At 59.8% G+C, this 15827-nt stretch overlaps 1 protein-coding gene across 1 annotated transcript in view; it reads right to left on the bottom strand.

Moving 5' to 3' along the window:
- HPX (hemopexin) overlaps nucleotides 1–15827 on the bottom strand; it is a 118170-nt gene that overhangs the window by 72853 nt on the left and 29490 nt on the right. The window contains exon 5 of the mRNA XM_068266468.1: nucleotides 8877–9030. Coding sequence (XP_068122569.1) covers nucleotides 8877–9030 — 154 coding nt within the window. The remainder of the gene's footprint in view (nucleotides 1–8876; nucleotides 9031–15827) is intronic.

The raw sequence follows: 15827 nt of genomic DNA, 5'->3' as shown, positions 1-15827 counted from the left end.
TCCCTATCGGCTGCCTGGCTCTCCCTATCGGCTGCCCGACTCTCCCTATGGGCTGCCCGGCTCTCCCTATCGGCTGCCCGGCTCCCCCTATCGGCTGCCCGGCTCTCCCTATCGGCTGCCTGGCTCTCCCTATCGGCTGCCTGGCTCTCCCTATCGGTTGCCCGACTCTCCCTATCGGCTGCCCGGCTCACCCTATCGGCTGCCCGGCTCTCCCTATCGGCTGCCCGACTCTCCCTATCGGCTGCCCGGCTCTCCCTATCGGCTGCCCGGCTCTCCCTATCGGCTGCCCGCCTCTCCCTATCGGCTGCCCGCCTCACCCTATGGGCTGCCCGGCTCTCCCTATCGGCTGCCTGGCTCTCCCTATCGGCTGCCCGGCTCTCCCTGTCGGCTTCCTGGCTCTCCCTGTCGACTGCCTGGCTCTCCCTATCGGCTGCCTGGCTCTCCCAATCGGCTGCCCGGCTCTCCCTATCGGCTGCCCGGCTCTCCCTATCGGCTGCCCGGCTCTCCCTATCGGCTGCCCGGCTCTCCCTATCGGCTGCCCGGCTCTCCCAATCGGCTGCCCGGCTCTCCCTATCGGCTGCCCGGCTCTCTCTATCGGCTGCCCGGCTCTCCCTATCGGCTGCCTGGCTCTCCCTATCGGCTGCCTGGCTCCCCCTATCTGCTGCCTGGCTCCCCCTATCTGCTGCCTGGCTCTCCCTATCGGCTGCCTGGCTCTCCCTATCGGCTGCCCGGCTCTCCCTGTCGGCTGCCTTGCTCTCCCTATGGGCTGCCTTGCTCTCCCTATCGGCTGCCTGGCTCTCCCTATCGGCTGCCTGGCTCTCCCTATCGGCTGCCTGGCTCTCCCTATCGGCTGCCTGGCTCTCCCTATCGGCTGCCCGGCTCTCCCTATCGGCTGCCCGGCTCTCCCTATCGGCTGCCTGACTCTCCCTATCGGCTGCCTGGCTCTCCCTATCGGCTGCCCGGCTCTCCCTATCGGCTGCCCGGCTCTCCCTATCGGCTGCCCGGCTCTCCCTATCGGCTGCCTGACTCTCCCTATCGGCTGCCTGGCTCTCCCTATCGGCTGCCCGGCTCTCCCTATTGGCTGCCTGGCTTCCCCTATCTGCTGCCCGGCTCCCCTATTGGCTGCCTGGCTCTCCCTATCGGCTGCCTGGCTCTCCCTATCGGCTGCCCGACTCTCCCCATCGGCTGCCTGACTCTCCCTATCGGCTGCCTGACTCCCCCTATCGGCTGCCCGGCTCTCCCTATCGGCTGCCTGGCTCCCCCTATCGGCTGCCCGGCTCTCCCTATCGGCTGCCTGGCTCTCCCTATCGGCTGCCTGGCTCTCCCTATCGGCTGCCTGGCTCTCCCTATCGGCTGCCTGGCTCTCCCTATCGGCTGCCCGGCTCTCCCTATCGGCTGCCTGGCTCCCCCTATCGGCTGTCTGGCTCTCCCTATCGGCTGCCTGGCTCTCCCTATTGGCTGCCTGGCTCTCCCTATCGGCTGCCCGGCTCTCCCTATCGGCTGCCCGGCTTCCCCTATCGGCTGCCCGGCTCCCCCTATCGGCTGCCTGGCTCTCCCTATCGGCTGCCCGGCTCTCCCTATCGGCTGCCCGACTCTCCCCATCGGCTGCCCGACTCTCCCCATCGGCTGCCTGACTCTCCCTATCGGCTGCCTGACTCTCCCTATCGGCTGCCTGACTCTCCCTATCGGCTGCCTGACTCTCCCTATCGGCTGCCTCTCCCTATTGGCTGCCTGGCTCTCCCTATCGGCTGCCTGGCTCTCCCTATCGGCTGCCCGGCTCTCCCTATCGGCTGCCCGGCTCCCCCTATGGGCTACCTGCCTCTCCCTATCGGCTGCCTGGCTCTCCCTATCGGCTGCCTGACTCTCCCTATCGGCTGCCTGACTCTCCCTATCGGCTGCCTGACTCTCCCTATCGGCTGCTGCCCGGCTCTCCCTATCGGCTGCCTGGCTCTCCCTAGCTATCGGCTGCCTGGCTCTCCCTATCGGCTGCCCGGCTCTCCCTATCGGCTGCCCGGCTCCCCCTATGGGCTACCTGCCTCTCCCTATCGGCTGCCTGGCTCTCCCTATAGGCTGCCTGACTCTCCCTATCGGCTGCCTGACTCTCCCTATCGGCTGCCTGACTCTCCCTATCGGCTGCCTGGCTCTCCCTATCGGCTGCCTCTCCCTATCGGCTGCCTCTCCCTATCGGCTGCCTGGCTCTCCCTATCGGCTGCCCGGCTCTCCCTATCGGCTGCCCGGCTCCCCCTATGGGCTGCCTGCCTCTCCCTATCGGCTGCCTGGCTCTCCCTATCGGCTGCCTGGCTCTCCCTATCGGCTGCCTGGCTCTCCCTATCGGCTGCCCGGCTCTCCCTATCGGCTGCCCGCCTCTCCCTATCGGCTGCCCGCCTCTCCCTATCGGCTGCCCGCCTCTCCCTATGGGCTGCCCGGCTCCCCCTATCGGCTGCCTGGCTCTCCCTATCGGCTGCCTGACTCTCCCTATAGGCTGCCCGGCTCTCCCTATCGGCTGCCCGACTCTCCCTATCGGCTGCCCGGCTCTCCCTATCGGCTGCCCGGCTCTCCCTATCGGCTGCCTGACTCTCCCTGTCGGCTGCTGCCCGGCTCTCCCTATCGGCTGCTATCGGCTGCCTGACTCTCCCTATCGGCTGCCTGGCTCTCCCTATCGGCTGCCTGACTCTCCCTATCGGCTGCCTGACTCTCCCTATCGACTGCTGCCCGGCTCTCCCTATCGGCTGCCTGGCTCTCCCTATCGGCTGCCTGGCTCTCCCTATAGGCTGCCCGACTCTCCCTATCGGCTGCCCGGCTCTCCCTATCGGCTGCCCGGCTCTCCCTATCGGCTGCCTGACTCTCCCTGTCGGCTGCTGCCCGGCTCTCCCTATCGGCTGCTATCGGCTGCCTGACTCTCCCTATCGGCTGCCTGGCTCTCCCTATCGGCTGCCTGACTCTCCCTATCGGCTGCCTGACTCTCCCTATCGACTGCTGCCCGGCTCTCCCTATCGGCTGCCTGGCTCTCCCTATCGGCTGCCTGGCTCTCCCTATAGGCTGCCTGACTCTCCCTATCGGCTGCCTGGCTCTCCCTATCGGCTGCCTGGCTCTCCCTATCGGCTGCCCGGCTCTCCCTATCGGCTGCCTGGCTCTCCCTATCGGCTGCCCGGCTCTCCCTATCGGCTGCCCGGCTCCCCCTTTGGGCTACCTGCCTCTCCCTATCGGCTGCCTGGCTCTCCCTATCGGCTGCCTGACTCTCCCTATCGGCTGCCTGGCTCTCCCTATCGGCTGCCCGCCTCTCCCTATCGGCTGCCCGCCTCTCCCTATCGGCTGCCCGCCTCTCCCTATCGGCTGCCCGCCTCTCCCTATGGGCTGCCCGGCTCCCCCTATCGGCTGCCTGGCTCTCCCTATCGGCTGCCTGACTCTCCCTATAGGCTGCCCGGCTCTCCCTATCGGCTGCCCGACTCTCCCTATCGGCTGCCCGGCTCTCCCTATCGGCTGCCCGGCTCTCCCTATCGGCTGCCTGACTCTCCCTGTCGGCTGCTGCCCGGCTCTCCCTATCGGCTGCTATCGGCTGCCTGACTCCCCCTATGGGCTGCCTGCCTCTCCCTATCGGCTGCCTGGCTCTCCCTATCGGCTGCCTGGCTCTCCCTATCGGCTGCCTGGCTCTCCCTATCGGCTGCCCGGCTCTCCCTATCGGCTGCCCGCCTCTCCCTATCGGCTGCCCGCCTCTCCCTATCGGCTGCCCGCCTCTCCCTATGGGCTGCCCGGCTCCCCCTATCGGCTGCCTGGCTCTCCCTATCGGCTGCCTGACTCTCCCTATAGGCTGCCCGGCTCTCCCTATCGGCTGCCCGACTCTCCCTATCGGCTGCCCGGCTCTCCCTATCGGCTGCCCGGCTCTCCCTATCGGCTGCCTGACTCTCCCTGTCGGCTGCTGCCCGGCTCTCCCTATCGGCTGCTATCGGCTGCCTGACTCTCCCTATCGGCTGCCTGGCTCTCCCTATCGGCTGCCTGACTCTCCCTATCGGCTGCCTGACTCTCCCTATCGACTGCTGCCCGGCTCTCCCTATCGGCTGCCTGGCTCTCCCTATCGGCTGCCTGGCTCTCCCTATAGGCTGCCCGACTCTCCCTATCGGCTGCCCGGCTCTCCCTATCGGCTGCCCGGCTCTCCCTATCGGCTGCCTGACTCTCCCTGTCGGCTGCTGCCCGGCTCTCCCTATCGGCTGCTATCGGCTGCCTGACTCTCCCTATCGGCTGCCTGGCTCTCCCTATCGGCTGCCTGACTCTCCCTATCGGCTGCCTGACTCTCCCTATCGACTGCTGCCCGGCTCTCCCTATCGGCTGCCTGGCTCTCCCTATCGGCTGCCTGGCTCTCCCTATAGGCTGCCTGACTCTCCCTATCGGCTGCCTGGCTCTCCCTATCGGCTGCCTGGCTCTCCCTATCGGCTGCCCGGCTCTCCCTATCGGCTGCCCGGCTCTCCCTATCGGCTGCCCGGCTCCCCCTATGGGCTACCTGCCTCTCCCTATCGGCTGCCTGGCTCTCCCTATCGGCTGCCTGACTCTCCCTATCGGCTGCCTGACTCTCCCTATCGGCTGCTGCCCGGCTCTCCCTATCGGCTGCCTGGCTCTTCCTATCGGCTGCCTGGCTCTCCCTATCGGCTGCCTGGCTCTCCCTATAGGCTGCCTGACTCTCCCTATCGGCTGCCTGACTCTCCCCATCGGCTGCCTGACTCTCCCTATCGGCTGCCTCTCCCTATCGGCTGCCCGGCTCTCCCTATCGGCTGCCCGGCTCCCCCTATGGGCTACCTGCCTCTCCCTATCGGCTGCCTGGCTCTCCCTTTCGGCTGCCTGGCTTTCCCTATCGGCTGCCTGACTCTCCCTATCGGCTGCCAGGCTCTCCCTATCGGCTGCCCGGCTCTCCCTATCGCCTGCCCGGCTCTCCCTATCGGCTGCCCGGCTCTCCCTATCGGCTGCCTGCCTCTCCCTATCGGCTGCCTGCCTCTCCCTATCGGCTGCCTGGCACTCCCTATCGGCTGCCTGACTCTCCCTATCGGCTGCCTGGCTCTCCCTATCGGCTGCCCGGCTCTCCCTATCGGCTGCCCGGCTCCCCCTATGGGCTACCTGCCTCTCCCTATCGGCTGCCTGGCTCTCCCTATCGGCTGCCTGACTCTCCCTATCGGCTGCCTGACTCTCCCTATCGGCTGCTGCCCGGCTCTCCCTATCGGCTGCCTGGCTCTTCCTATCGGCTGCCTGGCTCTCCCTATCGGCTGCCTGGCTCTCCCTATAGGCTGCCTGACTCTCCCTATCGGCTGCCTGACTCTCCCCATCGGCTGCCTGACTCTCCCTATCGGCTGCCTCTCCCTATCGGCTGCCCGGCTCTCCCTATCGGCTGCCCGGCTCCCCCTATGGGCTACCTGCCTCTCCCTATCGGCTGCCTGGCTCTCCCTTTCGGCTGCCTGGCTTTCCCTATCGGCTGCCTGACTCTCCCTATCGGCTGCCAGGCTCTCCCTATCGGCTGCCCGGCTCTCCCTATCGCCTGCCCGGCTCTCCCTATCGGCTGCCCGGCTCTCCCTATCGGCTGCCTGCCTCTCCCTATCGGCTGCCTGCCTCTCCCTATCGGCTGCCTGGCACTCCCTATCGGCTGCCTGACTCTCCCTATCGGCTGCCTGGCTCTCCCTATCGGCTGCCTGGCTCTCCCTATCGGCTGCCTGGCTCTCCCTATCGGCTGCCCGACTCTCCCTATGGGCTGCCCGGCTCTCCCTATCGGCTGCCCGGCTCCCCCTATCGGCTGCCCGGCTCTCCCTATCGGCTGCCTGGCTCTCCCTATCGGCTGCCTGGCTCTCCCTATCGGTTGCCCGACTCTCCCTATCGGCTGCCCGGCTCACCCTATCGGCTGCCCGGCTCTCCCTATCGGCTGCCCGGCTCTCCCTATCGGCTGCCCGGCTCTCCCTATCGGCTGCCCGGCTCTCCCTATCGGCTGCCCGCCTCTCCCTATCGGCTGCCCGCCTCACCCTATGGGCTGCCCGGCTCTCCCTATCGGCTGCCTGGCTCTCCCTATCGGCTGCCCGGCTCTCCCTGTCGGCTTCCTGGCTCTCCCTGTCGACTGCCTGGCTCTCCCTGTCGGCTGCCTGGCTCTCCCAATCGGCTGCCCGGCTCTCCCTATCGGCTGCCCGGCTCTCCCTATCGGCTGCCCGGCTCTCCCTATCGGCTGCCCGGCTCTCCCTATCGGCTGCCTGGCTCTCCCAATCGGCTGCCCGGCTCTCCCTATCGGCTGCCCGGCTCTCTCTATCGGCTGCCCGGCTCTCCCTATCGGCTGCCTGGCTCTCCCTATCGGCTGCCTGGCTCCCCCTATCTGCTGCCTGGCTCCCCCTATCTGCTGCCTGGCTCTCCCTATCGGCTGCCTGGCTCTCCCTATCGGCTGCCCGGCTCTCCCTGTCGGCTGCCTTGCTCTCCCTATGGGCTGCCTTGCTCTCCCTATCGGCTGCCTGGCTCTCCCTATCGGCTGCCTGGCTCTCCCTATCGGCTGCCTGGCTCTCCCTATCGGCTGCCCGGCTCTCCCTATCGGCTGCCTGGCTCTCCCTATTGGCTGCCTGGCTCTCCCTATCGGCTGCCCGGCTCTCCCTATTGGCTGCCTGGCTTCCCCTATCTGCTGCCCGGCTCCCCTATTGGCTGCCTGGCTCTCCCTATTGGCTGCCTGGCTCTCCCTATCGGCTGCCCGACTCTCCCCATCGGCTGCCTGACTCTCCCTATCGGCTGCCTGGCTCCCCCTATCGGCTGCCCGGCTCTCCCTATCGGCTGCCCGGCTCCCCCTATCGGCTGCCCGGCTCTCCCTATCGGCTGCCTGGCTCTCCCTATCGGCTGCCTGGCTCTCCCTATCGGCTGCCTGGCTCTCCCTATCGGCTGCCTGGCTCTCCCTATCGGCTGCCCGGCTCTCCCTATCGGCTGCCTGGCTCCCCCTATCGGCTGCCTGGCTCCCCCTATCGGCTGTCTGGCTCTCCCTATCGGCTGCCTGGCTCTCCCTATCGGCTGCCTGGCTCTCCCTATCGGCTGCCCGGCTCTCCCTATCGGCTGCCTGGCTTCCCCTATCAGCTGCCCGGCTCCCCCTATCGGCTGCCTGGCTCTCCCTATCGGCTGCCCGGCTCTCCCTATCGGCTGCCCGACTCTCCCCATCGGCTGCCTGGCTCTCCCTATCGGCTGCCTGTCTCCCTATCGGCTGCCCGACTCCCCCTATCGGCTGCCCGGCTCTCCCTATCGGCTGCCCGACTCCCCCTATCGGCTGCCCGGCTCTCCCTATCGGCTGCCCGGCTCTCCCTATCGGCTGCCTGCCTCTCCCTATTGGCTGCCTGGCTCTCCCTATCGGCTGCCTGGCTCTCCCTATCGGCTGCCCGGCTCTCCCTATTGGCTGCCTGGCTTCCCCTATCGGCTGCCCGGCTTCCCCTATTGGCTGCCTGGCTCTCCCTATCGGCTGCCTGGCTCTCCCTATCGGCTGCCTGGCTCCCCCTATTGGCTGCCTGGCTCTCCCTATCGGCTGCCTGGCTCTCCCTATCGGCTGCCTGACTCTCCCTATCGGCTGCCTGGCTCTCCCTATCGGCTGCCTGGCTCTCCCTATCGGCTGCCTGGCTCTCCCTATCGGCTGCCTGGCTCCCCCTATCGGCTGCCTGACTCCCCCTATCGGCTGCCTGGCTCTCCCTATCGGCTGCCTGGCTCCCCCTATCGGCTGTCAGTGTTACTGCATGGAGAGAGTGAGTTATCGGCTGGTCAGAGCTGGAGGTAACACACTTTTGCCCAATTTACCAAATGCGTAAATCTTTGTGAATTGCATCTCTTGACATTTCCTGTGGCATTTTCCTCACTAGTGGTTAATATTAATTTATAGGGAACTTTAACTGAGAGGAATATGGATGCTTCTTTTTAAACAATATTAGTTGCTTCTTCTCAGTCCTGCTGATCTCTTTGGCTGCAGTAGTGTCTGAATCACACACCTGAAACAAGCATGCAGCTAATCCAGTCTGACTTCAGTCAGAGCACCTGATCTGCATACTTGTTCAGGGGCTGTGGCTAAACATATTAGAGACACAGGATCATCAGGAGAGTCAGGCATCTGGTGTTATTTTAACCCTCCTGGCGGTTAATTTTTTTTGCCAAAATGGCAAAAATCCTTTTTTTTAAAAAAATTTTTTTTGTGTTTCATGTAAAGCTACCAGAGTGGTAGCTACATGAAACACCACTAGAGGGCGCATGTGTCCCTCTAGTGCGATCGTCGCCGGCATCAATAGCAAACAGGGGAACGCGTATATAACGCGCTCCCCTGTTTGGCTTCTCCTGTCGCCATGGCGACGATCGGAATGACGTCATGGACGTCAGCCGACGTCCTGACGTCAGACACCTCCGATCCAGCCCATAGCGCTGCCCGGAACTCATTGGTCCGGGCAGCGCAGGGCTCTGGCGGGGGGCCCTCTTGCGCCGCTGCGTACGGGCGATCGCCGCAGAGCGGCGGCGATCAAGCTGTACGCGCGGCTAGCAAAGTGCTAGCTGCGCGTACAGCATTTTAAATGGAGCAAATCGCTCCATCAGGGGCTGAGATATCTTCCTGCGCGGCATAGCCCGAGCTCAGCTCGGGCTTACCGCCAGGAAGGTTAAAAGGAAAAATCCATCTCCTTCTCAGTTTAGGTTCCCTTTAGGTTCAGTAATAGGTTTAGTGAGTTGGAATGAGGGAAGGTGATGAGTGACCGAGGCCATTGTCACACCACATCTGTCCCAGAATTCCTCCGGTCCCCCCCCCCCACGTCAGCGCTCACCCCTCCCCCCCACGTCAGCGCTCCCCCCTCCCCCCCACGTCAGCGCTCACCCCTCCCCCCCCACGTCAGCTCTCAGCTCTCACCATCTTGTCTTACCTTTAAAGAACACGATGCTGTCCCTCCTACACTCCCCCTTGTGGCATTCCACTGCTGCATCCAGATCGTCCGGGATTCCTGGAAACTCCTCACTGATGAGACGCGGAAATCCAGCCACCAGTTTCCCTTCATAGTAACTCCAGACCCGAGAGCCCTGCAGGTCAGCAACATTACTGCAGGTTATCATAGGAATCCAGCCACTAGTCTCTCTACATAGTAACTCCACACCCGGGAGCCTGCAGGTCAGCAACATTACTGCAGGTTATCATAGGAATCCAGCCACCAGTCTCCCTACATAGTAACCCCACACCCGGGAGCCTGCAGGTCAGCAACATTACTGCAGGTTATCATAGGAATCCAGCCACCAGTCTCCGTACATAGTAACTCCACACCCGGGAGCCTGCAGGTCAGCAACATTACTGCAGGTTATCATAGGAATCCAGCCACTAGTCTCCCTACATAGTAACTCCACACCGAGAGGACTGCAGGTCAGCAACATTACTGCAGGTTATCATAGGAATCCAGCCACCAGTCTCCCTACATAGTAACCCCACACCCGAGAGCCCTGCAGGTCAGCAACATTACTGCAGGTTATCATAGGAATCCAGCCACCAGTCTCCCTACATAGTAACCCCACACCCGGGAGCCTGCAGGTCAGCAACATTACTGCAGGTTATCATAGGAATCCAGCCACCAGTCTCCCTACATAGTAACTCCACACCCGGGAGCCTGCAGGTCAGCAACATTACTGCAGGTTATCAAAGGAATCCAGCCACCAGTCTCCCTACATAGTAACTCCAGACCCGAGAGCCCTGCAGGTCAGCAACATTACTGCAGGTTATCATAGGAATCCAGCCACCAGTCTCCCTACATAGTAACTCCAGACCCGAGAGCCTGCAGGTCAGCAACATTACTGCAGGTTATCATAGGAATCCAGCCACCAGTCTCCCTACATAGTAACCCCACACCCGGGAGCCTGCAGGTCAGCAACATTACTCCAGGTTATCATAGGAATCCAGCCACCAGTCTCCCCTCATAGTAACTCCACACCTGGGAGCCTGCAGGTCAGCAACATTACTGCAGGTTATCATAGGAATCCAGCCACCAGTCTCCCTACATAGTAACCCCACACCCGGGAGCCTGCAGGTCAGCAACATTACTGCAGGTTATCATAGGAATCCAGCCACCAGTCTCCCTACATAGTAACCCCACACCCGGGAGCCCCGCAGGTCAGCAACATTACTGCAGGTTATCATAGGAATCCAGCCACCAGTCTCCCTACATAGAAACCCCACACCCGGGAGCCCTGCAGGTCAGCAACATTACTGCAGGTTATCATAGGAATCCAGCCACCAGTCTCCCTACATAGTAACTCCAGACCCGAGAGCCTGCAGGTCAGCAACATTACTGCAGGTTATCATAGGAATCCAGCCACCAGTCTCCCTACATAGTAACTCCACACCCGGGAGCCTGCAGGTCAGCAACATTACTGCAGGTTATCATAGGAATCCATCCACCAGTCTCCCTTCATAGTAACCCCACACCCGGGAGCCCTGCAGGTCAGCAACATTACTGCAGGTTATCATAGGAATCCAGCCACCAGTCTCTCTTCATAGTAACCCCACACCCGGGAGCCCTGCAGGTCAGCAACATTACTGCAGGTTATCATAGGAATCCAGCCACCAGTCTCCCTTCATAGTAACCCCACACCCGGGAGCCTGCAGGTCAGCAACATTACTGCAGGTTATCATAGGAATCCAGCCACTAGTCTCCCTACATAGTAACCCCACACCCGGGAGCATGCAGGTCAGCAACATTACTGCAGGTTATCATAGGAATCCAGCCACCAGTCTCCCTACATAGTAACCCCACACCCGGGAGCATGCAGGTCAGCAACATTACTGCAGGTTATCATAGGAATCCAGCCACCAGTCTCCCTACATAGTAACCCCACACCCGGGAGCCTGCAGGTCAGCAACATTACTGCAGGTTATCATAGGAATCCAGCCACCAGTCTCCCTACATAGTAACTCCACACCCGGGAGCCCTGCAGATCAGCAACATTACTGCAGGTTATCATAGGAATCCAGCCACCAGTCTCCCTACATAGTAACTCCAGATCCGAGAGCCCTGCAGGTCAGCAACATTACTGCAGGTTATCATAGGAATCCAGCCACCAGTCTCCCTACATAGTAACCCCACACCCGAGAGCCTGCAGGTCAGCAACATTACTGCAGGTTATCATAGGAATCCAGCCACCAGTCTCCCTACATAGTAACCCCACACCCGAGAGGCCTGCAGGTCAGCAACATTACTGCAGGTTATCATAGGAATCCAGCCACCAGTCTCCCTACATAGTAACCCCACACCCGGGAGCCTGCAGGTCAGCAACATTACTGCAGGTTATCATAGGAATCCAGCCACCAGTCTCCCTACATAGTAACCCCACACCCGAGAGGCCTGCAGGTCAGCAACATTACTGCAGGTTATCATAGGAATCCAGCCACCAGTCTCCCTACATAGTAACCCCACACCCGGGAGCCTGCAGGTCAGCAACATTACTGCAGGTTATCATAAGAATCCAGCCACCAGTCTCCCTACATAGTAACTCCACACCCGGGAGCCTGCAGGTCAGCAACATTACTGCAGGTTATCATAGGAATCCAGCCAACAGTCTCCCTACATAGTAACCCCACACCGGGAGCCTGCAGGTCAGCAACATTACTGCAGGTTATCATAGGAATCCAGCCACCAGTCTCCCTACATAGTAACCCCACACCCGGGAGCCTGCAGGTCAGCAACATTACTGCAGGTTATCATAGGAATCCAGCCACCAGTCTCCCTACATAGTAACTCCAGACCCGAGAGCCTGCAGGTCAGCAACATTACTGCAGGTTATCATAGGAATCCAGCCACCAGTCTCCCTACATAGTAACTCCACACCCGAGAGCCTGCAGGTCAGCAACATTACTGCAGGTTATCATAGGAATCCAGCCACCAGTCTCCCCTCATAGTAACTCCAGACCCGGGAGCCTGCAGGTCAGCAACATTACTGCAGGTTATCATAGGAATCCAGCCACCAGTCTCCCTACATAGTAACCTCACACCCGAGAGCCCTGCAGGTCAGCAACATTACTGCAGGTTATCATAGGAATCCAGCCACCAGTCTCCCTACATAGTAACCCCACACCGGGAGCCTGCAGGTCAGCAACATTACTGCAGGTTATCATAGGAATCCAGCCACCAGTCTCCCTACATAGTAACCCCACACCCGGGAGCCTGCAGGTCAGCAACATTACTGCAGGTTATCATAGGAATCCAGCCACCAGTCTCCCCTCATAGTAACCCCACACCCGGGAGCCTGCAGGTCAGCAACATTACTGCAGGTTATCATAGGAATCCAGCCACCAGTCTCCCTACATAGTAACCCCACACCCGGGAGCCTGCAGGTCAGCAACATTACTGCAGGTTATCATAAGAATCCAGCCACCAGTCTCCCTACATAGTAACTCCACACCCGGGAGCCTGCAGGTCAGCAACATTACTCCAGGTTATCATAGGAATCCAGCCACCAGTCTCCCTACATAGTAACTCCACACCCGGGAGCCCTGCAGGTCAGCAACATTACTGCAGGTTATCATAGGAATCCAGCCACCAGTCTCCCTACATAGTAACCCCACACCTGGGAGCCTGCAGGTCAGCAACATTACTGCAGGTTATCATAGGAATCCAGCCACCAGTCTCCCTACATAGTAACTCCACACCCGGGAGCCTGCAGGTCAGCAACATTACTGCAGGTTATCATAGGAATCCAGCCACCAGTCTCCCTACATAGTAACTCCACACCCGGGAGCCTGCAGGTCAGCAACATTACTGCAGGTTATTATAGGAATCCAGCCACCAGTCTCCCTACATAATAACCTCACACCCGGGAGCCCTGCATGTCAGCAACATTACTGCAGGTTATCATAGGAATCCAGCCACCAGTCTCCCTACATAGTAACCTCACACCCGGGAGCCTGCAGGTCAGCAACATTACTGCAGGTTATCATAGGAATCCAGCCACCAGTCTCCCTACCTAGTAACCTCACACCCGAGAGCCCTGCATGTCAGCAACATTACTGCAGGTTATCATAGGAATCCAGCCACCAGTCTCCCTACATAGTAACCCCACACCCGGGAGCCTGCAGGTCAGCAACATTACTCCAGGTTATCATAGGAATCCAGCCACCAGTCTCCCCTCATAGTAACCCCACACCCGGGAGCCTGCAGGTCAGCAACATTACTGCAGGTTATCATAGGAATCCAGCCACCAGTCTCCCTACATAGTAACCCCACACCCGGGAGCCTGCAGGTCAGCAACATTACTGCAGGTTATCATAGGAATCCAGCCACCAGTCTCCCTACATAGTAACTCCACACCCGAGAGCCTGCAGGTCAGCAACATTACTGCAGGTTATCATAGGAATCCAGCCACCAGTCTCCCTACATAGTAACCCCACACCCGGGAGCCTGCAGGTCAGCAACATTACTGCAGGTTATCATAGGAATCCAACCACCAGTTTCCCCTCATAGTAACCCCACACCCGGGAGCCTGCAGGTCAGCAACATTACTGCAGGTTATCATAGGAATCCAGCCACTAGTCTCTCTACATAGTAACTCCACACCCGGGAGCCCTGCAGGTCAGCAACATTACTGCAGGTTATCATAGGAATCCAGCCACCAGTCTCCCTACATAGTAACCCCACACCCGGGAGCCTGCAGGTCAGCAACATTACTGCAGGTTATCATAGGAATCCAGCCACCAGTCTCCCTACATAGTAACCCCACACCCGGGAGCCCTGCAGGTCAGCAACATTACTGCAGGTTATCATAGGAATCCAGCCACCAGTCTCCCTACATAGTAACTCCAGACCCGAGAGCCCTGCAGGTCAGCAACATTACTGCAGGTTATCATAGGAATCCAGCCACTAGTCTCCCTACATAGTAACCCCACACCCGGGAGCCTGCAGGTCAGCAACATTACTGCAGGTTATCATAGGAATCCAGCCACCAGTCTCCCTACATAGTAACCCCACACCCGGGAGCCTGCAGGTCAGCAACATTACTGCAGGTTATCATAGGAATCAAGCCACCAGTCTCCCTACATAGTAACCCCACACCCGGGAGCCTGCAGGTCAGCAACATTACTGCAGGTTATCATAGGAATCCAGCCACCAGTCTCCCTACATAGTAACCCCACACCCGGGAGCCCTGCAGGTCAGCAACATTACTGCAGGTTATCATAGGAATCCAGCCACCAGTCTCCCTACATAGTAACCCCACACCCGGGAGCCTGCAGGTCAGCAACATTACTGCAGGTTATCATAGGAATCCAGCCACCAGTCTCCCTACATAGTAACTCCACACCCGGGAGCCTGCAGGTCAGCAACATTACTGCAGGTTATCATAGGAATCCAGCCACCAGTCTCCCTACATAGTAACCCCACACCCGGGAGCCTGCAGGTCAGCAACATTACTGCAGGTTATCATAGGAATCCAGCCACCAGTCTCCCCTCATAGTAACCCCACACCCGGGAGCCTGCAGGTCAGCAACATTACTGCAGGTTATCATAGGAATCCAGCCACCAGTCTCCCTACATAGTAACTCCACACCCGGGAGCCTGCAGGTCAGCAACATTACTGCAGGTTATCATAGGAATCCAGCCACCAGTCTCCCTACATAGTAACCCCACACCCGGGAGCCTGCAGGTCAGCAACATTACTGCAGGTTATCATAGGAATCCAGCCACCAGTCTCCCTACATAGTAACCCCACACCCGGGAGCCTGCAGGTCAGCAACATTACTGCAGGTTATCATAGGAATCCAGCCACCAGTCTCCCTACATAGTAACCCCACACCCGGGAGCCTGCAGGTCAGCAACATTACTGCAGGTTATCATAGGAATCCAGCCACCAGTCTCCCTACATAGTAACCCCACACCCGGGAGCCTGCAGGTCAGCAACATTACTGCAGGTTATCATAGGAATCCAGCCACCAGTCTCCCTACATAATAACCCCACACCCGAGAGGCCTGCAGGTCAGCAACATTACTGCAGGTTATCATAGGAATCCAGCCACCAGTCTCCCTACATAGTAACCCCACACCCGAGAGGCCTGCAGGTCAGCAACATTTACTGCAGGTTATCATAGGAATCCAGCCACCAGTCTCCCTACATAGTAACTCCACACCCAGGAGCCTGCAGGTCAGCAACATTACTGCAGGTTATCATAGGAATCCAGCCACCAGTCTCCCTACATAGTAACCCCACACCCGGGAGCCTGCAGGTCAGCAACATTACTGCAGGTTATCATAGGAATCCATACATAGTAACCCCACACCCGGGAGCCCTGCAGGTCAGCAACATTACTGCAGGTTATCATAGGAATCCAGCCACCAGTCTCCCTACATAGTAACCCCACACCCGAGAGGCCTGCAGGTCAGCAACATTACTGCAGGTTATCATAGGAATCCAGCCACCAGTCTCCCTACATAGTAACCCCACACCGGGAGCCTGCAGGTCAGCAACATTACTGCAGGTTATCATAGGAATCCAGCCACCAGTCTCCCTACATAGTAACTCCACACCCGGGAGCCTGCAGGTCAGCAACATTACTGCAGGTTATCATAGGAATCCAGCCACCAGTCTCCCTACATAGTAACCCCACACCCGGGAGCCTGCAGGTCAGCAACATTACTGCAGGTTATCATAGGAATCCAGCCACCAGTCTCCCTACATAGTAACTCCAGACCCGAGAGCCCTGCAGGTCAGCAACATTACTGCAGGTTATCATAGGAATCCAGCCACCAGTCTCCCTACATAGTAACTCCAGACCCGAGAGCCCTGCAGGTCAGCAACATTACTGCAGGTTATCATAGGAATCCAGCCACCAGTCTCCCTACATAGTA

The sequence above is a fragment of the Hyperolius riggenbachi genome, chromosome 2 (genome assembly GCF_040937935.1).
Source record: "Hyperolius riggenbachi isolate aHypRig1 chromosome 2, aHypRig1.pri, whole genome shotgun sequence".
NCBI classification, from domain to species: domain Eukaryota; kingdom Metazoa; phylum Chordata; class Amphibia; order Anura; family Hyperoliidae; genus Hyperolius; species Hyperolius riggenbachi.
Note: the sequence above shows the minus strand (reverse complement) of the source record. Positions and strands in the feature narration are given on the sequence as shown.